Source organism: Lepidothrix coronata, unplaced genomic scaffold (assembly GCF_001604755.1).
Source record: "Lepidothrix coronata isolate B3197 unplaced genomic scaffold, Lepidothrix_coronata-1.0 Scaffold87, whole genome shotgun sequence".
NCBI classification, from domain to species: domain Eukaryota; kingdom Metazoa; phylum Chordata; class Aves; order Passeriformes; family Pipridae; genus Lepidothrix; species Lepidothrix coronata.
This window is the reverse complement of record NW_016690267.1, coordinates 2,225,800-2,248,746: the sequence shown is the minus strand read 5'-3', so window position 1 is coordinate 2,248,746 and position 22,947 is coordinate 2,225,800. Positions and strand designations below refer to the sequence as shown.

Sequence of the window (22,947 nt, the reverse complement as noted above, 5' to 3'; positions counted from 1 at the left end):
CCTCACCCTCAGCTGTCACATCAACTTTGAGTGCACAGTTGTGGGGTTGTTAAATATTCAGTCTAATGGAATCAGCTGCTTTGGTTTACTGGTTTGCAAAGGGAGTTTTGGTTTCAGTTGCCTACTTGCTACAGACACACGTGGATAGATGATGTGTCAAACTATTGCTGATCACACAATTTACACAAGTCTCTGCTCTTCTGAAATCACCACAAGATGTAGAATCAGTTCCTTAATTATCTGTGTCTTACATAGTGTTCACTGGGCAAAAACACAGCCTAAATAATCCACCCTAGAACCCTGAAAAACTATCATTGCATGAGCTTTGCATACTAAGAAAGCACAGAAATGGGAAGACAAAGGCCAGACCTGCTGCCTCCCAGGCATAATCAACTACATAACAGGTGATTATGTAGTAAAACAAGAAGTGAAAATAGAGCATTAATAGATTCTGTAAAGAAGTAAAAATCACGCAGAGAGGTAGCTGATATGGCTTCTCCTTTTTTTTGGCATCATCTTTGCAACTCTAAGTAGGAAGAATACAAGGACATTAGGGAGACACTGCTTTTCCACATCTTGGGAACAATAAAAAGGTATTTCAGGGAAAGCTGTAGTCCAGGTTACAAGAAGAGTCATGTTCCTGCCACAAAATTACCATATTAAGGCTGTTGTTACTAAATTTGATGTCAAATGAATCTTGGGAAGTATATATTTTAGCCAATTTTGTTTCCCCAGAACATTCTGAAGTTACATGAATCAGACAACAGAATAAAAAACCCTCTCAAGTACACAGAGGAAGAACACCTTTATCACTGCAGTTATTTATGGTCTTGTGTATGTGATCATAAGTGGTATTTTTCAGGTTGCCAAGTCTGGATATTCTGTATTTTCTCAATACAGTTTGATGACAAACTACACTGAAATATTTTATATGAATTTATTTCATTATTCCAGCTCAGTCCTCAATGGATTTTATGTATTTCTCATAGGCATCTTCAGTCATCAGTTCATCAAGTTCAGCAGGGTTTGCCACAGTCATCTTGATAAGCCAACCTGTGGTTAGGAAATTAAAAACAAAGAGTTGCTAATATCCTACAAGGAAGATTCATTCATGTTCCTGCCTTAGGAAAGCACTCCCAGCAGCACATCAGCCCTGGATCACCAGAGAATCAACTGGATTTTTATGCAGGCAAAACAACATTTCAGTATTTTAAAAAAATCAACAACCAACCAACCTGTCATAAGAAATGGCCTTTTGAGTCAGACCAATTGTCTAATTTAGTGCTGGCTCTGACAGTGGCATTAAGGAGACACTGTCTGGAAAGAAGAGGAGCCTGACCCCTCAGGATCATGAGCTGGTACAAGATCCAAGAAACAGAAATGCAGTCAAGGGAAATACATTTAAATTCAACCACAGTCTGTGTTTGAAAAGAACCCATTGTAAAACAGCTTGTTTTACAAGGCTGTGATAATGCTCTCATGTTAAATTTCACTGGGCTTGAACTATATTCAATTCAATATATTCCATTTAAGTCTCCACACCATTACATTGGAAGAACAGGAATTGCAGAGCCATTTATGACAGCAATAATCTCAGAGGTATTCGTTACTGGAAGATAAAAATGACATCTTACCATCTTGATAACAAGATTTATTGACAAGCCCTGGATTATCTGCAAGGGCACCATTAATCTCAGTTACTTCTCCTGTGAGAGGAGAGTAGAGTTCACTAGCAGCTTTCACACTTTCCAAAGCCCCAAACTCATCTGAAACAGAGAACAGGATTGAATGTTTTTAAGAGGAAAACACAGAGCACTTCAGTTCTTTTAGTCAGACGTTCTGATGATGATCCAACCAGTGAGATGTCTTGATTTTGAGCAAGAAAATCTGTCAAATAATCTGTCACCCACTTTATGACAACAATCAGAAGTATTAAATTTGATGTTTATGCCTCTGAATTATTCTGGGGAATGTGCCCATCACTGGCTACTACAGAAGGGACAGAAATCCCTACATTTGGTGAATCCTTTGGCTAAAGCCCCACAGCACATGATAGGATATCAGGTTAGAAGGAACAACATCCAGCCCTTGCTGCACGACACCTAAACCTGCCTTTTATGTACAATTTAAACCTTTCTATACGTAACTTGGTTACAAAATAGACACAGCCACAATTTCAGGAATCCCACTTTTCCTTCAGAAACGCTATCAAGTGTTGGATCTGCACTCCCTGGAACACACACATTAGTATTGAGGAGCCCCACACTGGGAGCACCCAGCAGCTCTTCCCTTTCTCCTATTCTGTAGGAAAGGGTGCCTGGAGCAATGTCAGCCCAGAGCAGCTCCAAGCCACAAGCAAACAAGACAGAGGCTGAAGGAGCTGTCAGAAGAGTAGATAGGCATCAGCACAAGGGATCTGAGAACAGCTTGTTCTGGGAAAGCTTGGAATTAGACTAAGGCCAGAAGGAGGAGAAAAGAGAACTTCAAAGGAAACGGAATTCCTTCAGATAAAGCAAAACTACAAGTTGGTTAATTAAAATCCTAAACAGAAGGAGTTTTTGTCTAAGGGTCACCATTTAATGTGATGCAGTGGATTTGGCCAAAACAGTCTGATACAACCTATTCCACAGGAAGGATGGCAGAAGAAAGGCCTCCTACTTGACCTCATAATCTGCATTCCTTTTTTGCAGTGTCTGAAGCTCATGACAATCCTTCCTTCATATCCTAGTGAGGCAGCTCCCTGTGTGACACAGGAAAAGGCTTTTCCTTTCTACCTGTTAATGCTCCCTCTTCTTTAACATGCAAAATTACAGAACTGAATGGTGAAGAACATAACAATTTGTACATTGCTAAGGAGCAAAACCCTGTGATTACATTTGATAGCCCAAAATTACTGAGTCTGGATAGTTGTGGAAAAATTAGGGTTTGACATCAATTAAATGTTTCATATCGTGCAACTCACAAATGTGTTAATTGGAGAAGTACAAATAATTACTTGCTAGTCCAAATCAAAGCATAAATATCTTAAAAACAGATTATACATAAAATTATTAAAATATATATTTCAAGTATTTTATTTTTAAATAAATTTCTTCGCCATTCAAGCAGCAGATATTTTCTGCTACCAAGCACTGTCTGACAGAATTTGAAATTAAAGCAGCCTCTTGCAGAAATACTGGAATTTATTTTGAAGCTTTATAATGGTATTAATGACCATAAATATTAATTCATAAAATTCATCTTTGCAAAGGAAGGGTGGGATGAGTTAGAATAACTACTTCATTAGCAACTAGAGCCGAAACTCACCGTCTTTACTCAATTTTGTCCCAATTTCTGGAAGACTACAGTAAACAACGTCTCCTAATGCTTCCTTAAAAGAAAAACAAAAGCATACCTTAAGGAAAGTATACATAGCAGAGAGCTGATACAGTAACTCTGGAATGTGTGTATAAGCACTCTCTAGATTTAGTTCTCATCTTTAAGCATTACGTGTTTTTCACTTTTTCTTTTCAAACAGTTAACATGAAAAAACTGGATTGTTTTATCATGGCCCAAATGCCAAATTACTGCTTCTCTATTACAGTGCTAATAACCCTCAGGCTCAGTTTATATGCAGATTCCTTCTGGCAGAATGAGGAATAACATCTGCTCACCTTCTTAGCATCAGTCACAGCAACAACTGTTTCAAAGGACAAAGTTCCCTGTGTTTTGAAGGAATTATCTTTTTGTTACAAAGCACAGAGGATTTACATCAAGTGCCATCTGAAAGAAGGTTCAATGATTCCTTCGCAGAGACAGGGACAACTGGAGAGCTGTTAGCACACCGTTTGCCCTTAATGGCTTAATTGGGACCCTTATCACCATAAGAATTGGCTCAGCTCTTCCCTGACACAGGTACCCTATCTCACCAAAGACCAGGGATCTCAAATATTATCCACAGAGAACTGAGATCACAGGAAATGCTGCTTGTCCTAAGAAACATTAATTCCACCTATTGACAGCTTGTCCCATTCACTTTTCTCACGTTTCACACCCAGCGAATCTCTGTCCTGAATTTGCCTGTGGCCATTCCAAATCATTTACCTGCACCAGAACAAAACAAAAAATCCAGAGGAACTCCTGCGCTTGCATGAGAGGTATGTGCCATGTTGTACATCGATTCACAACTGTTCTTTAGCCAGAGGGATTTCACCACGGGAAATCTGACCTAACAAAGCACATGATGTCCCCTTCACACAGCCACGAAGGGCTCAGGCCTAGAAGAACTGAAGGAATAAAGCTCCTCATCAAGTTCAGCTCTCCACAGGCTCAACCTGAAGCAATTAAGAACTTATCAGAATGCTAAGCAGCAAAAATATCACCAACACGGTGACGGATCCAAGCCCAAAAATCGCGCTCAGTGTGCAACACACGCAGTTAAAACAGTAAAGAAACCATAGGTGTCCAAAGAGCAAGGCCAGGAGCAGATATGCCCAAATAAATACTGCAGGCCTGGGGGAGGAGGGAGGGATCAATACCTGGGCAAAATCAGTGATTCCTACTGTTCCAATGCCATTATCCACAGATATCCATTCGTGCTTGTCTGTGAACTTGCGGGCTGAAAGGAAACAAACTTGACATTTCAGGAAGAAGTGAAATGTTGCTGGGTTAAATACAGTAACACATCTGCAGGCTTAAACTGGGGGGCTTTCTGCTACAGCTCTGTTCATTTTTCTTGGGAAATATCTTACACAGCACATACAATTTACAGAAGCCTCTTGTTCTGCCCAGTGACACGGCAGGAGCTCACTGGGTGTCCTCCTGAGAGCGTTACCAGTTCCTGTGCATTCATCTGGAGACTGAGACAGGACAGGAGCAAAAGGAGCAGCTCTGCTTCCAACAAAATGTAAATCTGAAGCATATATGTGTATTTTACCCAGAGCTACACATTTCTACTATAGCATAGTGGCTTTTCAAACATATTTAGTGTTTCTTTCTGACAACCACTTCATTACAGCTGGGAAGGCCAATGTTAATGACTCAAGAAACAGTGTCAGTCTTACAGCATCTCATTCAAAGCTGTCACTGATCTGTGTAAAATTAAGCCAAATTAATAAAGGACAAAATCAGTCAAATCATGCTGACAACTGTTACTTAAGAGAATTAGCTCTCTGTTAATACAGTGACTCTGAGGAGAACACTTTAGTTATTCTGTATCATTTTAAAATAAGCCCGTTTAAAACCTTGTAAAGTCACTTCACAGGAACGTTACAACTCTTCATCCATTTTACATCTGCAAGATTCAAGACACCTTTATTAGAGGCAGTTGTTTTCATAAAGTCACATGGAGAGACTTCAAAAGAAGTAACTGAATCAGGAAACGTTTTTCTTGCTAACATTTTTACCTGGAACTTTTTTTACTCAGCATTTTCAGCTGCCTTGTCTGTTTTCTCACTTCCAGAGAGTTTCCCCATAAATACCTCCTTACTTATTGTTAATTTTAACTAATTTATTTTAAATTTTCACTTGCAGCACCCATCCAGCCAGGCAAGGGATGTTGCAGAAGCTGGATAACTTCTGAAACAGAGCTCCCTGTGTGATTAGTGCCAGGGTAGTGCAGCTGGACTTTCCTTTTGAGCTCAAAATTCTCCTCTCAGGCTCTTCCTCTGGGCTGGACTCTTTACAGCACCCACCAGAGAAATTACACTTCTGCAAATCCCAATTACATTTTGGCAAATCCTTTTATATTTTCTAAACTTGCACATGAAGAAAAACAGAAGTTCTCACTGTAGACCTGCTAAAATCTTTCCACTATAAGTCTGTCAAATTTTAAGCTGTTTCAATTGCAGGCATCCTCTTATTTGTTCAACAGAAGCAAGTCTCAGATAAAATGGTTTGTCTTTGAATAGGGCCTAAATTTTATAGCCCTCAATACAGCAATACATATTTTGCAAGTGGAGTACACCAAAAAATTGAGTAAAGTGTAAATATGAAGTATTTTTCCATGAATTATCACTCAAAAACCCCAGAGAATTTCAGATAGCATTATTAATACCTATAAAAACATCTCCTGACACACTCCAATGAACAGAATAAATCAAATGTCTTAAATCATTTTAGGTCAAGACATTAAACCCACAGGAATTCTATTGGAAATGAGTAATGAACCATAAGAATGGAGAATGACACACAATCTCAAACCCAAGCTGAATACTTGTGATGTTACAAATGTCACACAGAAACCAACAAATACATTTTTATTTTGGATAATAATATTATACAACATCTGTTTATAAAGCAAGGCTAATAAAAAACCAGAACACTTTCACATCAGTGGAATACAGCAGTAAAACGGTCTGAACAGTTGGAAGAGCACATTTCTTTCGGGATTAAAAAAAAAACACGTGAGAAATTAGGAAATCTAAGCATGCAACAAAAAACACCGTAGCTAAAGTAAAGGTCAAATTAAAAACAGTTAATAAGTAATCTCAAAATTTGAACTTTGATCTTATGTGATCAATCAACTCAGATGAATATGAATTGTCAAAGCATACCAAATCTCTCCCCTGCATTCTTTTTCAGAAGAGCAGCTGAATTTCCTCCGGCTTCACTCATTTCAACAGGACTTTGGTTTCAGCTTAACTAACACATTCTGAACTCAACCCTTCATTCAGTGTAACCTGCTTCTATTAAATACTTCATAAATATACATCTGAAGAGTGAACTCACACTCCCCCAAAGAGGCATACAAACTTTTTCCTCTCTGCCTAAAACAAAAGCGCAGCTTGTTATTCCTTCGAGTGATATGTATAGAAAAACAATGGGTACCTTAATCAGAATAGTGAAAAAGCTCAGACTGAATTTGCTAATAATGAGTAACAAACGTTATTCCTTTCACTTGCAGCAGAAGGCAGTTAAGCAGGTAGGTTTAAGACTGTCTGGAAGAAAACTGATGAGCTCTTCTCAGTGGCTGCATTACTTTTATAGCATATTTGCCTCCTCACCTACTTTTTCAACATTTCTGTTTGCTAGAGTACCACAGATTCTGTTCTTCAGACTTCTGTGGGCAACTTCCATTCAAAGAGAGCTTCGACAGCAGCAGATGCCTTCAGAATTAAGTACACAGAGCAAAACCACCCCAGGCACTGATGTGCGAGTCCATCTCCTGCCTGGCCACTGGTGCAGCTCTGGCTGCCAGAGCAAAACTTCATCCCAAACAGGCTCAAGGCCCTGAAAACCTGGCTGGGGCTCCCCGGCCCCCGCCAGACACCCCCTCCTGCCCCTTTCTTGCGCTGCTGGTGCTCCTTGGAGCTGTTTGGGGGCGACAATCCCAGGAAAATATGAGCTGAGTTGGTCAAGCTGGAGCTCTCCGCGCTCGGCCCGCTCCTCAAAGCTGCTGGCTGGGGGAGACTGAGCCTCTGTGCTCAGAGGAGTGGAGGTGAAAAGTTCCTTGGCAACTGAGGGAGGTGAACCTGCTCCCGGCGGGAGCGGGAATGGGGAGAGTGTCAGGAGCGGGACAAGGGGCAGGGACGAGCCCTGCGCGGCCTCAGCGCTATTGCGGGGCTCTCCCGGTACCCTCCGAGGGGCCGCCAGGACACACGGCTGAGCGGGAGGGAGGGAATGAGGGAGGGAAAGAGGGAAAGATGCAGGGACAGAAGGAGGGACAGAGGGAGGGAAGGAGGGATATAGGGCGGTTGCCGCTCGGCTGCCCCGCGCACACCGCACCGGCGGACGAGGTCCCGCAGCCCACCCTGCCCGCAGCCTCCCCCCGGCGCTGTGCCGCGCTCCCCCCGCTCCCCGGGCCGGCACTCACCGGACAGCAGCAGCGCCCCGGTGCGCAGCCCGCGGACCGCGGGCACCCGCGGTGGCGGCGGGAGGCGCGGGCAGCGCGGCGCCAGCGCCAGCACCGGCCCGACCCGCCACAGCGCTCGCCACGCCATCTTTGCCGCGGGCGGGCGGGGGCGGCGCCGGCAGGAGGCGGTGATGGCGGCGGGGCGGGGACGGGCCCGTGCCGGCCCTCAGCGGGTCCGTCGCGGCGGCGGGACCGGGAGGGGATTCGCGGGCCGTGAGGAGCCGCCTGGATACAGCTCCGAGCCCCCGCCTCGCCGGCAGCGGGGCCGGGGCCGGGGCCGGCGTGAGGGAGCCGCCATCTTCCCGTGAGGGAGAGCGAGAGGTTTTAGGCAGACTGCAACAGGCACTCAGTGTTTATTAAATAAATACAGGTGTCGAATCTACAGCAAGCGCACGTGGGGCGTTTCGCCTTAGGTTTAGCGTTACTTCTTAGCTGTTACTGCAAAATAACACGCTGAGAACGGCTCGCTGCTGGACACCGCGTCATTCTCCCAGAACATTCTGAGTTGTGAGGGACCCACACCGATGATCAAAGTCCAGCTCCTGGCTCTGCACAGGACAACCCCAAGAATCCCACTATGTGCCTGAGAGCATTGCCCAAAGGCTCCTTGAACTCCCTCAGGCTTGGGACCACGACCACTGCCCTGGGAGCCTGTTCAGTGCCCGACCACCCTCTTTAACGTTTTCCTTATGTCCAACCTAAACCTCCCCGACACAGCTTCACGCCATTCCCTTGGGTAAGCCCGTTCTAGTGAGAAGCTGCGATAACCTAAGCCTAAAACCTAACCTAACCCTAACCACTGCAGCTGACAGCGAACGAGTAAATATTTTGCCCACAAGCAAAGTGACTTTTCAATGTGGTCGTCGTTCACTCGTTGACAGGTTGCTCCAGCTGCCCCTCAGTGACTGGCTTCTCTTCCTTCTTGCATTTAATCCCGAAGAAACTGAAGAGTTTCATTAGCATTAGATCAACAATCTCCTCTTCTTCTGAAGCCTGAAATAACAACAAGCAGCAAGTTACTAGGATGCACAGACCAGAAGTGGGTTCAGTCGCAAGACAAAATCTCTGCTTGAGTTGAAATAAGCCAACTTTCACTCCCAGCAAGGCATGAGTGGCTGCCAAAGCAGAACTTGCCAATATTTTTATCCAGACAAAAGCCTCAGATGAGCATGGGCACCACAGAAATTTTGGCTCTGTCAAAGCTCGTGGAAATCTTTCTACAGGAGCCTGGAGTTCACTTGCCAGCTCCTATACAGCCAGTGGTATGTACAATAAGCCACCCACCGTTTCTAGATGAAGCAAATGAGAAAAACTGAATATCTCTTGTCTTCTACCAACCACAGCCTTTGTTTTCATCTCCTTTGACTTTATTTAAAACCTAGAGGAATTCTGGGCAGTACTGGAGTACTAAGCTGGATTTCACACCATGTTATCAATAGCTTGAATGGGTCAGGCACTCACAATGAGAGTTTTAAAAGGAGCTGTAAAGTCCTCATGCACTTCAGCAGCAGTTTTGGCACTGATTTCAAAATAGCTCAGCACAAGCCTAAGCACAACTTTTTGGTGGGTTTAGTATGTGAAGAGAAGGCTACAAATCAGATCTCGTACTGCATCTGAACAGCAAGTCGTCTGGCCAGGAGAAGACAGCGTCAATCTGGAAAATCTGAAGTGTGCTTTCTCAGCAAATGTTGACTTCTTAAGAGTTGGATTGAATTTACATGGTTTTCATCCATGGCTGAATACGTAAATCATGAGTAAGCACTGAACAATAAATATTAAGAACAGGAGAGTTTAGATGAACACACCTGGTAGTGCTTCTGCTCCTCACTAAAAGCAACCAGAATCACCGAAATGAACAGATTCAGTACCACAAATGTCATAAAAATGATGCAGGATCCAATTAAGAAGGAGCCTAAAACTGGATTGTAGTCCAAGACCTGTACAATTCGTAAGGTAAGACATCACATTGTGATTGTAACCACAAACAGACATACATACGTACATACAAGCAGTTAAGACCCAAAAAGTTTGTCTTTCTGAAAATCCCGTGTCTAATCAATTATACCATATGTATTATAAATATATATATACATTTTCTCCTTTAGCCACTGTCATGTGTTAATATGATATAGTAAAAATATGATATAATATTTTATATATATATATATATAAGATTGGCAATCATATATATTATATATATATATATATATATATAAGATGGACAATCTTTGGGGTTTTTTTAAGTATTTGAATTTGATTGTAATGGTATGAAAGTTTCACATGACAGTTGACAAGCCTGGAGATCTGTTTATCCATGGAACAACTGAAGCTCCCTCACACCTCAGCTTTCAAAGTACACATGAAATCTCTTTATGCATTTATTTTATTTTATTGTATGTTTTACAGAGAAGCCCAGTCAGACTTTCTTAGACACTTACAAACCAAAGGTTGTGAAAAATCCAAACCCCTAATTTTCATGTAAACTACAACACAGGAATATATTTCTGTGATTAACGTGAGTGGGATGTAGAGGTGAAAAACTTTGTGCCCAGTTACTGATCTTCAAAGCCACCCATATCCTATTGGACCCATGGTCTAAAAACATCCACCAAGGAGGACTTCACAATCAGAGATGTCCAAGAACTAGCTTGCTCCACAAAAAAAAGTGTTCAAAGGATATTGCAGTATTTGAAAGAACTTAGTGAAAAAGTCAAGAACAATAAAAACCAATGTAACACAAAGTTCCCCTTGCCTTTCTTGGAAAGCTGGAGGGTTTGTTCAGAACAAACACAAGGCATCACTCACATTTCTATCTTTAGCTTTCTAAGGAAATTGCTCAAAACTTTCTGTAATGAATTAGTAACATCTCTCTAGTTGAAATGTGGGCAGGTTTCTCAATGAAAGGTTCATTATGAGTCTCCTCGTGGTCAAAATGGGATGTGAGAGAGATTTCACTTGGTGTCTTTTTTTTTATGAGAAAAGGCGGCTGCTTTAGGAAGCCTTGGAGCTTGCAAAATTATATTAATGTTTAACACTAATTGGAAATATTTCTATTTGCTGGGTCAGAGCATATTTGGTAGCTGAGATGCTAATTGTATGGTGATAAACTTCCCAAAATTAAAAGTGGTACCTCTTCATAGTTGAAGATTCCCAGCTGAAGACTGACCATGGTCTCTGCTGAATCAAAGAGAGTTTTGTAAGAGTAGAGCTTCCAGCCAAATATCAGGTTTGCCTGCAGAGGACAGAAGTCACATCCTGTGTCACGATCAGAGTCCTTGCTGCAAAATCAGCTGATGACTTCTGTATTCAGACAAAACCCTCCCAGCTTGTCATTAGAGTCATGAAGCTTTTTGTGGTTTGGGTTTTTCTTTTATTTACAAGCAGGGGAAACATCAGACAAGGTCACAGAAGAAGCCTAACTTAGAGCTAGAACTGGATTCACACTTTGTTTAGTTTTAAGACCTTCTATCATGGATATGAGAATGTCTTATATCAGCTCAGCTTGCCACTAGGTATGTGAAAAAATCTGCAAATACATGACAACAATCATGAAAGTAATTTAGCTCGTCTTCAAGGAGCAGATTTATCCCTGTCCAAATAATTCATAGGCACAAACACAGATCCTTCCAAACAGGCAACCTCTTTGTTTGCCCTCAGTAACCAAGATGCTGATTTGTTAATTTATACCTTGAGGGCCTACTGTGTCTGATTTAAATGAAGGCTGCTGCAGGCTCACCTTTTTCTTCATCCCTCTACTTCTTTCTTTCACAGCTCCATCACTCTCATGATGGGACAGCAGGCTGGCTCATGGAACTGATCTGATCACTTATTTTACCTGGTAAGTTTGTGACCACACCAGTGCCTAAAGCTACTCAGTTGCCTGAGTGTCAGTGCTGGAGGGAGGGATGAGGGACACGAAATCAGGCAGTGTGAGTCTGCAGCAGGTCCTGTTTGTCACAGGACTGTCCTTTATGGGACAACTTGGATTTGGCTCAGATGGTTTCCACTTTTTTAGTGGCTCTGGAATTAATTTGCTGAATTTCCCGAATCGCCCTGCCAGAAGATTTACACAAAACATCTCAGTTAAACAGTAAATGTACATAAATAGTTGCAGTCCAAGAATTCTTTAACCTCGTTAGGATGAAAATATAATTGTATTTGTATAATAAGTATTCCTGCAATAGGCAGAAAAATAATATTTCCCACTTATAAACTAGCCAAACAGAAAATGGCACTTGCTGCACTCTCCACATAATAATTTTATCCAGAAAATTATTTTTCCTGTACTTTGTTCTTTGTCATATCTACTACACATAGATAATCCTTTTTTTTTTTATCTCAGCATTTATTTTTTACTAAATTTTGGTTTACAAAGAACAGACGAGTGGGTATTTTAACTTCTCTTTCACACATACAAGCTGCTAACCTAAGATTTGGACAGACAGCTTTATTCCATTTTACATAGCAAAGCCATGTTCCTTTCAGCATCCAGAAATAACTCATTTAACCTGACAGTCCCTGGGTGCTGCCTGCAGACAACAGGAAGCACAGGGGTACTCACAGCAATGGAATAGGCAAGGAACATGATTGCAATCACAGTGATGAATCCAGAGATGTCACCCCATGCCCTCCTCAGTGTTGAGGTGATCATGTTTAGTTTAGGGTTGAGCCTGAGGAGGTGCCACAGTTTCACTGTGGAGAGGAGCACCAGGAAGGCGATCAGGTAGCCAAGAACTGCATCAGCTCTCGCTGTCTCACTGAAGCTCACAGAGCTGTTGGAGAGAAGGGAAATGTGTAACAGACCATGCACACAGAGTCCTTTGAAGAGCATAAATGGGTGTGCTGGAAAGGCCAGTGACTCTGTCCTGGTTTCACTGGAGACCTAATGAGTTCCTGCTGGAGTCTTCCCACCTGTACTTCCTGCTGTGCACACACAAAAAGCTCAGTTGTGCAGGGCAGAGTTGGGTTTTTTAATGTTTTTTTACAGCATTTTAGCTGTAGCCTAAATGCTGCTTATTTTTATCAAGTCATAGTTTAAAGGCAGCTAATGCAGCTTTTATAAGCTGTGTGCACAAATAGAGCACATGACATATTCCTGTGTGATAAACGAGTGCTGCATTGGCAAGAATGTAGCTGTCAGGTTAAAGAAGTGCTTGTTCTTTCTGCTCTGTCAGCATTTGTGAGGCTGCATCTGGGATTCTGAGCCCAGTTTTGGGCTCCCCAGTGCCAGGAGTCTTTGAGTCCAATGAAGGGCACTGAGATGGTTGGGAATGGGGTCACAGGACACATGAGAGAAGGGTGTGGGAGCTTGGTTTGTTCAGTCTGGAGCAAAGAAAGCTAAGAAGGCCTCCAACTGCTGTCTCCAGCTATATAGTCAGTGGTTATGGAGAGGGTGTAGTAAAACACTTCCTGGAGGTGCCTAATGAAATGACAAGGGATAATAGCCACAAGCTGCAGCAAGAGGAATTCCAGATGGACATGGAAAAAACAGGGTTTTTTTCTCCACAATGAGAGTAGTTCAGGGCTCCAGAGAGGCTGTGGAACCTCTGTCCTTGGAGATACTCAAAACTCAACCAAACAAGACCCCAAGCAACCTGATCTAACACCAAAAGAGGGGGTTGGAACAGAAGCCTTCAGAGGTCCTTTCCTTCCTAAATCATCCTGTGATCCTGTCACTTCTGTCCTGTGTGACTCTATTTTAACAGATGTTATAATTTCCCATTCTGTACTAAATAAGCCATTATTGTCCCCTAACCAATGGCTTTTTACAACAAAGAACAAGGCAGATTATGTGCTTTCTGGGTGGATGTCCTGTGGCAGAAAGGCTTGTTGGTTCACAAGAGGGTGATGCAGACAGGAAATTAGCAGCTAGAAAGGGAAACTTAGTGCTCAAGTCTGCTGGATTTTATTAGAGAGGTATCAGAAGAAAATCCTATTGCTGACACAAATCTAAGCCCTGAAACACTTGCAGGCTTCATGAATATACTCATATGGGATAGCAGTTTCTAGCACAGACTTCTGCTGTCTGGGAAGGGGAAAAATAGATTTATTTCTGCATAAGTAGCAACAACAAAGGATGCATTAAATAGCATTAGTACATACTTCTCTTTGTGTTCCTGGTAGTAACTGATGTCTCGGGTCCCAAGGATTGTCCTCTTCACAAACACTGACAGAGCACTCCAGCTAATCAATATAATGGCCATCTCCAGGAGATTCCACTTGCTGTGGAAATATCTCCATCTCAGACTCTTCAGCAGTTTCCCCTGTGAAAAGAGGAGTTTTACTGTCTCAGTCTCATGACTCCAGATCATATAATACCTCTAAAGATTAGGGCAATTCCCTCTGCAATAAAACAGACTACTGTGCATCAATAAAACTACAGCTTGCACTAATTACTCATTATCTTTCTCAAAAGAAGCATTCCAGCCAAATCAAGTGTTGCCTTCCCATTATGGGATTTAATCTTCCATTGGTGTGGCAACAGCGATGCTTCTGAAATCAAGTACAGTCACAAAGTTTTTGTAAGTGAAATCCACCCCAGACACAAGGTGATGCTGAACTTTCCACTGGCCTCACCTGTACTATCATGTAGTACACAATAAAGAGGAAATAAATCCCTTCTGCTGCAACCACAAAGATGTGGAGGCTGTTGGTGTAGGGGTAAAGCCGGACACTCTGCAGCTCTGCACTTGGGAAGAAGGCCCCTGAAACACAAACAGGGGTCACCTCAGGGCTCTGATAGTCACACCTCTCTGTTCTCATTCCAACACTCAGTTCACCAGTCAGACTTCTGTACTTGCTTTCACATCAGTGTGAGCCTGACTCCAACTATCAAACTGAGATTTAGACTGGATTATGTGAGTAACCTTGTAAGTGTTCTTTGACATTTTCCTCAAACAGGCATTTCAGGCAGTCAGTGGCTTTTAGAGTGCTGGTGCTGTCTTGTGTCATAGCACAACACTAATTCCAGCAGGGCTGAGTTTGGATTGGACTGCAAATGCAGGACTGTAGCAGGAGGACTTGGAGATGTAAAGCTGAATCTTGTTCTAAAAGGAACATGAGCTCAGTTTTGCGGTCAGTTTTGGCATTTTCCAGCACCGGGCCAGACCTGAGGGAGGCTGCTCCCAGACCAAATGTTTTTTTTTATGGCCTTTAAACCAGAATATGGTTTCTCTGTTCGCTTTGTTGTATCCAGGTTATGTATTATATGATTACACAGCAATATACTGGAAGTCATCTGGAACAAAAAAACAGACTGTTATTTGTACTTTTTGTCTTAATATTGTATTGATTAGCTGAAGAGATTAGGAAACAATTTTTTCTTGTTCTTGTATAAATTCTGGAGGTTAAGTTTCAGTGTCGTGTTTTCTTCATCAGCAGATGACCACAGCATAAGCAAACATAAGATATTCCATTTTAGTCAGTATTACTGTGATGTTGCATTTTTCCTTAATGATTTATATAATTTGCATTGATTCTGTCATGATTAGATTTATTAAAACCCTTCTGTTTACTGAATAAAGAACTAGGAAAACACTGACAACATATAAATCCACCTTCTACAGGTGCACTGCTTGCTGTCTTCACAAATCTGTAACTTAAAAAAATGTACTCACCCAAAGCATTGCTCTCAAACATCAGGCTTATAATGCAGAACAGGTTCACATTGGCATTGTAGACTGTAAATTCAACAAACACTGCTCTGGTGAAGGTGTCCAGCCAGACATTGCTGAAAAGGTATTGGAGAATTCTGCCAAAAAAATGTAAAGCCGGTGATCCAACTCATCCAGGATAGAGACAGTATCACAGGGAGGAGACACTGATAACTCACAAGAATACAAGTGGTACCTGGAGGCATTCCCAGGATCGGTTCCCAGCTGAATCACGTATCCCCCTCCACTGTAGGTGGCCAGTTTACCCCAGCTGGGCTGCCCTCTCAGTTTGGACTGACTCTGATACTGCCACGCTGAGCTCAGGTCAGAGGAGTTATCAAAGACTGAAGAATTCCAGTGTTCCCCATAAACTGCTGTATCTTCTGTCTCTAGGGAGTATGGAGCATGGCATTCCTCAACTACATGCTGGAGTTTGGGAGAAATAGGGCAGGTGTCTCCTTTCACTCTTACTTGGCGAATTCGAGCACTCCCCACCAGCTTGGAATTGCCATCTGTAATGAATCCTAAACAGGAGATGGAAAAGAGCAGCACTGGCAACCTGGCAGAACTAATAATATTTCTTCATTTCATTTATGATTCACTGATGCGTTAATATTTTGCTATATATTCTTTTCTCAGAAACACTGTAAGCAAAATAGTCATGGAAATGAAACCCTCATGTTGATTGGAACTGAGTTCTTAAAGAACATTCATAAAACCAGAGTTCAGTATCACTACCCATCTGTATTTTATACAGAAGGAAACTGAGGCCTGGGGGAGAAAAGTGACTCACTTTGACTCCCACAGCAGAGTAGCTTTATGCAGTGTTCGTGTGGCCTGTCATGTCCAAAGAACAACTCTGCTAATGTATTTCAGTATTTACCCTTAAATGTGAGCTGGAAAATGGGTCAGATTTTTCTGCATGTGGCTACATAGAGAAAACATGGTGATATTGCATAATTTGCCTTCACATTGACCCAAGCCCTGATGCAAACAACTCTCCTGAGAAAAGCTTTATGGTGCCACCTGTCTGCCGTTCTCTTTTCTGGGTTATGGAAGGCAGCTTGTGTAGAACTGTGGCATATATCTGAATATCTGCAGTACCTAATGTAAAATGTGAAAAATACAGCATTATAGTGCAGAATTTTTGGTTTATATTACATACAAGGAAAATATCAGGGCACACTTGACCTGTGATCAAGCTGTGGGGGGTTTGTTATCCACTAGTATTCATATTATCATATTATAAGAATCCATGCTAGCCTTGTACTCTGACATCTCTTTCTCCACTCAAATACACCTGTGAAAGTTAGGGATATGTATAAAAGATTATGCTTCACAATCTGGCAAGCTGATGGGAAACAGTGTGACTCTGCACCTTTATATGATCCATAAAGGTTTTTGAGTAAGGTGGTGTTTGCCCACGTGAAGAAATCCTGGTAACTGTAGACATCGTGGAATCCAGCTGTAAAGCTGTCCTCAATGTGTTTGTTCAAATAGTAGGAATTGGGATCTCTCTGCCCATAGGCAACCAGTAACAGCATCCATAAAAACCCAATATAGGCTGGGAAAAAAACCAGGAAGAGACAGCACATGTGAGATCTGAATTAACAATGCTGTTCAAAACACACTGCAGGAATGATTACTGCTGTCAGCACCCATCAGGCCAAGGAGGTGCTTTGTAGACTGAGTGACCAGTGCTAGTAAATGTGCACAAGCTGCTGCAGTTTAACTGTTTCACAACTGGAATGTGAGCAGCAGTCAAGAAAACAAGTGGGAAGGCTGAACAGCAGTTCAACAGCTCTAAATAAAATGAGTAGTCTAACTTTGTTCCCAGTGAAGTTGAGGTAATTTTTGCCATTGATTTCAGAGAAAATACAACAAGAGTATAAATCATGATCTGTAGATACTACTGCTTTTAGAAAGATGTCCTCCATCTGCTCTTTGACTTCACCTTCATTTAACTGTTGACCTCCTCGTTCTATCCTTCCTATTTTTGTTTTAACCCCTCACATGTCTGTAACGTGTTTCTTTACCATAAAATCAAGACTTAGCCACACTTCTACCTCCAGCTAACATTTCCACCTCCTTGCAGCTCCAGCTGCCACAGAACAGCCTGTCTCTACATCACAATGGCTGGCAGAAAGCTGAAGATGTGCCAAAACTTTGTCACCCAAGAGAACAATATTTTCACTGATGAGTACTACTGAATAAAGCAAGTAATCTAGGTATGGATACCCAGGATTTCTCGGATGAGGGCAAATGCTTTCTGCTCCTTCATGCAGCTGATTTTCATTTTTTCCACATCAGCTGCGGGAGGTGGCCGGTAAATGTTGCTTCTACTGTCCCTTCGGGCTCCAAAGAGAGGGTGTGAATCACCTGAGAGGGAGAGCAGTAAACCCTGAGATTAGTAAACAGATCATCCATGTCCTGCTTTTTGTTTCTTTGGACATTCAAAGGGAACATTTCTATTTATTGCTTTCCCTTAGGAAACAGTTCTGCAGGATTTATCCAACCTATACATACAGTGGTCTTTATTTTTTTCTGCAGCTGACACAAAATCAGTTATTTAGGTTTGTTTTCACTTCCACTTGATCTTGGGAATGCTAATGGGTAGGTAGGTAGTCATAATGCCTGTGGATTTAGTGATTTCTGCTAACATTGAGAGCTAAGATTCAGGTATGTAAAGATAACCAGTGAAGTTCTCAGCTGAGCTGAGTCACACATAAAGCACTCCAAAAGCTTGAGAATGCTGCACTTTCTTTAATAATATCTCACTTTACCAGCACTTACCTGGTGCAGATAAAGGCCCATCAATAGCTGGGTTTTCTACATCCTCATGTTCCACCTTCTTCAGAACCAGAGCAAAAAAAGCAGCAAATCCCAGCACCTGGAAAGAATCAGCTATAACTCACCATATGCCCATTTCATATAAAGAAGTGCAGGCCACTGATCCCTTTGGATCCAGGCACTGCAGAGAACAACTGCTCTCTGACTGTTGAACTCCTGCAGCTGAAGCCCTTAAACGAGAGAACAGTGCACAGTGACACATCTTCCCTGCTCAGAAACCTCATCACCTATTAAACCCTGATGAAAAAAGGGAGATGAAACTAATGGAGGTAATGTCAGCAAAAGACAACAGAACTCTGCAAACCAGCTGCTAACTCTTTGTTAAGGGCAAAGGCTTCTCATTTTATACCTTAGATCCTGTGGTTCTTTAGAACTGTCTTCCTGCAATGGTAGTAGATGAGCTGATCTTGGCCAGTGGTTGTATTTCTGAGGATCTCACCTTTAAGGGCTGTGTGATGAAAAGACTTTCCAAGAAGGAGATGACCATGGAGATCAGCCACTTGATGGAGTTCTCCTTGCCATAGTGCAGCCCATAGAGCATGGTAAAGAACCCGGACACACCACTGGTAGCTGCCACCAGGAACCACCCGATGAACACAAACCACCAGGGCAGTCCTTTGGAAGAAACACTCTTCTTGTCATCACCGGAGAAGTTTGGAGTAAGGGACCACCTTGAGAGTCAACCAGAAGAGAAAATAACAGTCTGTGGTAGAACAGGAACCAAAATCACAACCATCAAGTCCACTGGGAACAGGCAACATCTTATGATTTAAAACCTCAATCAAAATATTCTGACTTCTTTTAACTAATGCAGCTATGTAGGATATATGGATAGCAAAAAGTACGGTGAGCAAAAATGTGAGGAAGTGTGCAGAGGTCAGCTAAAATTAAAATAAATATGATGGGCTTATTTACTCCTCAGTTTATGCATAATTGAACCTCCAGTAGAATTATTGACAAAGAAAACCATGAGTGTATTTAAGCTGCTGGATGTGTCTCTTGTGATCAGCATAAAGGCCAGGGAGATAATTAGAGCAATTGTTTTCGATTCTTCCAATTTAATTATCATATTTCACTGCACTATTTTTGTCTGCTTATTAATTTTTCTTTATCCGTACATTTTAAGAGACTTCTGTGACTTTGGAGCTTGGTGATTATCCCAGCCCTTTACTATCATGTGGCATTGTGTTGTAACTTTCCATTTTGGAGGCAAAAATAACAAAGAGCAATGATCTGTCATTATTGCCTTTGTGTGCAGTTCACAGTGCGTGGAAATTTCTTTTCTACAATGGTATAATAGTAAGACTTATTTTTACAGCTATAATAATAGTCATCTAGCACATATTAAGCAGTAATTATTTGGGCTCTGTCATCCTGACCAATTTTGAACTCATGAATTTACTTATACTGAGAGTGAGATGAGAACCAGGTTACCCCTCACTGGTGGACGCTGACGAGCACATTCGGGGCTCCAGGAGGTTCTTCATGTGCTGAACCTGATGAACAGCTTGTGTGTAACTCTGAGGCACCTGGAATTTATGGGGCCCCAGTAATTCCAGCTCCATCTCCACATGCTGGAGTTGTGTGTACAAGCAGCGATTGTAATCACTGTATTTCGGTCGCTCACAAATTCTCTTCTCTGGACTTGGGCTTCTTGTTTTTTCTGCAGGCAAAGAATTATTTATTTACCTATTGAGAAAAACTATGCCTAGATTAAAATAGTGTTCAGTACAAAGGGTAGTAGAATTGGAGCTAAGGATTATGAATGTGACAAAGTGAAGAGTAACATGTCAAGGGATGTGTAAAACCAGCTTTAGTACTAGAGCTTAATACTCTTCTGCTGGAATTGTTGCCAGAGGGCAACTCAGTTAAACAGGTCCTAAAACCTTAATAGAGAAGTTAGATCAGATCAACTGTTAATTTGTTCATAGTTTCCCTGTGCAATTAGTAGCTTGGTAGACTCATTGGAAAAGACAAATATGAGTCTCAATGAAATCAGTTAGATTGTTTACTCATATATTCTTGTTTAATTGAAGATAAATAAATGCCTGAGTTGAGAGTCAAACTGAAAGGAACAACAGCATAAGGCCAAGAGGGAAAAAAAAGGTTAAAAAACTGTGAAACAACTGATATTCGTGAGTCTTTGTGCTGGTAGATACTGATCCTGCTCCCAAGTCAGACTGGTAGCAAATATTTAATTCTACAGTGTAAGAAATAGAGATTTCACAGTTGTCTTTACTCAGTGGTAAAGTGGGTGCTCCATTGTGCACAGTGAAAGGACAAGAGGCAATGGGCACAAATTAAAACATGGGAAATTCTTTCTGAACAGGAGAGTATTGTGAGGACTGTTGGACACTGGAGTAGGTTGATCAGAGAATTTGCTGAATCTCTGCCCTTGGGGACATTCAAACCTGACTGGATTTGATCTTGGGCAATCCTTCCCCAGCTGACCCTGCTCTGAGCAGAGTGGTGGGATCCAGAGATCCCTTCTAACCTCAGCTGCTCTGTAATTCTGTAACTGCCTCTGAGTCAGAATGTAAGAAGAGCTTGGGTCATCCCATCCAGTGCTGTCATCATTTTCACTGCAAAGGCTTCAGAGGGCATTTCGCAGTCTGTTGTGTACCTTGCATATCCATAGAACCTAAAGTGACAATTATAGGGCCATCCTTCTTGCTCCCATCATAAAACCCTTGCCCAGCTCTGTTCTGCTGGCAGATGATGTCCTCAACCAATGACAGAAGGGAGTTGATGTTTGTTGTTTTTCCAAGATCTGATGCTGAGGTGAGAGGTGGAGTCTTCAGGACTTTCAAGAGTGAGTTGGCAATTCTTCTTATGTCCTAGGAAAGACAGAGCAACACAGCAGTGACTCTGGCTGCAGTAGCTTAAGCTGATGTGATCTGACAGCACCACTGGCTGGGAGCTGCACTGATTGCTAAAATCTCCAGAATGGATAAGAATAGCACATCCTACACTGCTGGATGTGACAAGCAGGTTTCAGTGAGTTCAGTAAGACGGCTTTCAGGGTTCAAAAGGACAGCTTACCTGCCTGGGGACCTAAGCTGAGAAAGATGGGGTCTATGATACCTTTCATCTTCACTGTCTTGCCTTGTGTTTGCTTTACCCCTGAACACAGGGATTTGGTTGCCCAGTAATCGTGCAAGGGCTGGGACGTACAAAGGCAGCTCTTAACAAAGTCGTGGATGGCATTTAGGTGGGCAAATGAGAGCTTTGCATCCGTGGCAATTGGCTTTTCTCTTCAAACTGGCTGAAGGGCATCTGACAGGGAACGTTTGTGCTGTGGAGCCAGGGAAGCCGGTAGCGCGTGGCACCAGAGGGCAGTGCAGGACTCGCAGGGACTTGCCTTTGTCACAGCCTCTGGAGTGAGCGAGGCAGCCTGGGTGACCTCTGGGGTGAGGGGTACGCTTGGGGACACTCGGCCATTCTTCCCCGGCTTCCTCTGTCTCCCCTCCTTGGCTGGCCGGGGTCGTGTGTTCCTGAAGATCTGCACAATGAGCAGGTTGATGGGGAACATGAGGAGGGAGCTCTCAAAGCCAATCATCACTTCCTGCCATGTGAACTCGATCTTACCTGTCAAGGTCAAACAGAGGGGAGGAGGAAAAATAACCCCATGAAAAATAAACCATCCGTTTTATCTTGTGGAAAAAGCCCATTTGTTCAACACTCCTGCTTCTACATTCTGCTGTCTCTCTATTTCCCTGCCCAAGCAGTGGTGAGGTTTGTTACCCAGATCCATTTTCTGCTCGGCTGGATCCTTTGGCACGCCCCAGAACATGATGCTGGTCAGCATGGTGCACAGGAGCAGGGAGAAGCAACACGACACGCGCTGGGCGCGCGTGAAGGAGCTTCGTGGGGAGCGGCTGAAAACCGAGTACCAGATGTGCCCGTCCTGGAAATCCCTGGAGGTCTTCATGAAAAACAGATTGCTGGGAAGGAGGAGAGGGAAATCAAATGGATGCTTAGAAAGGAGAGGAAAGAATAAAACTGTAGTTCAGTGTCCTGACCTGATCATGCTTGTAGGTACTGTCAGAAGGAATAATAACGTTGAGAAATTACCAAATATTGTGGTTTGATTTGCATGGAGTGGTCATAGGTACTTATGTCCTTTCCTTTTGCCCACACCATGGAGGGAAAGTGAATCATGAGCAGTTTCTATTTAAATTGTTAAGGAAATTACACGTAAGAGAAGATGTTGGGTTTCTGTAGGTCTTGTCAGGCTATCCTTCTTTAACACCAATATTTCCAGTGTGGTATTACTGTATCCTTCCTCTTTTCCTTGTTCAGAGCCTTTTCAGAGCACTAGAAAGACATTTGTCTAGGGGTTTGATCTTTCTTTTTCATGCTTGCTCTTCTAGATTGATTGCTATCAAGATTAAAAATGTCCATAAAATAAAAGGTACCTGAACTGCTTCATGTCCTGTTCTGTAGCTACCGGGAACACTTTATCTAGGACACATTCTCCAATATCAATGGCTAGCCAGGAGTTACAGAGGAAGTACCATTTCTGATCCCATGCCAGATCATGGACTAATACTCGATTCACATACCTGTTGGAAAAACATACAGGGCACAATCACATGTGAAATTCAGAACTGG

General features: G+C 42.5%; 2 protein-coding genes across 2 annotated transcripts in view; both read right to left on the bottom strand.

Moving 5' to 3' along the window:
* Nucleotides 1-923: 923 nt before the first annotated feature.
* On the bottom strand, nt 924-7,919 carry GCSH (glycine cleavage system protein H). The gene is made up of 5 exons (XM_017821014.1): nt 7,793-7,919; nt 4,518-4,597; nt 3,307-3,370; nt 1,635-1,766; nt 924-1,053 (listed from the first exon to the last, which is right to left on the bottom strand). The coding sequence occupies exons 1-5, from the start codon at nt 7,917-7,919 to the stop codon at nt 956-958; spliced, it is 501 nt and encodes a 166-aa protein (XP_017676503.1). The 3' UTR covers nt 924-955.
* Nucleotides 7,920-8,231: 312 nt separating this feature from the next.
* PKD1L2 (polycystin 1 like 2) overlaps nt 8,232-22,947 on the bottom strand; it is a 38,511-nt gene continuing 23,795 nt past the window's right edge. Inside the window, exons 28-44 of the mRNA XM_017820954.1 lie at nt 22,752-22,898; nt 22,078-22,277; nt 21,695-21,921; nt 20,957-21,170; nt 19,795-19,996; nt 18,773-19,004; nt 18,277-18,373; nt 17,722-17,862; nt 16,862-17,047; nt 15,680-16,007; nt 15,448-15,581; nt 14,408-14,535; nt 13,934-14,094; nt 12,393-12,603; nt 10,962-11,063; nt 9,637-9,768; nt 8,232-8,824 (exon numbers count right to left, since the gene is read on the bottom strand). Of these exons, the coding sequence (XP_017676443.1) occupies nt 8,699-8,824; nt 9,637-9,768; nt 10,962-11,063; nt 12,393-12,603; nt 13,934-14,094; nt 14,408-14,535; nt 15,448-15,581; nt 15,680-16,007; nt 16,862-17,047; nt 17,722-17,862; nt 18,277-18,373; nt 18,773-19,004; nt 19,795-19,996; nt 20,957-21,170; nt 21,695-21,921; nt 22,078-22,277; nt 22,752-22,898 (2,968 nt within the window). The 3' untranslated portion in view covers nt 8,232-8,698. The remainder of the gene's footprint in view (nt 8,825-9,636; nt 9,769-10,961; nt 11,064-12,392; nt 12,604-13,933; nt 14,095-14,407; nt 14,536-15,447; nt 15,582-15,679; nt 16,008-16,861; nt 17,048-17,721; nt 17,863-18,276; nt 18,374-18,772; nt 19,005-19,794; nt 19,997-20,956; nt 21,171-21,694; nt 21,922-22,077; nt 22,278-22,751; nt 22,899-22,947) is intronic.

Coding starts and splice junctions, on each gene's coding strand:
- GCSH (XM_017821014.1), bottom strand. CDS start 7,919: ATGGCGTGGCGAGCGCTGTGGCGGGTCGGGCCGGTGCTGGCGCTGGCG. Junction 1,767..3,306: donor GACAAAATTGAGTAAAGACG/GTGAGTTTCGGC, acceptor TCTCTGTTTCAG/ATGAGTTTGGGGCTTTGGAA. Junction 1,054..1,634: donor TAAATCTTGTTATCAAGATG/GTAAGATGTCAT, acceptor TCCTAACCACAG/GTTGGCTTATCAAGATGACT.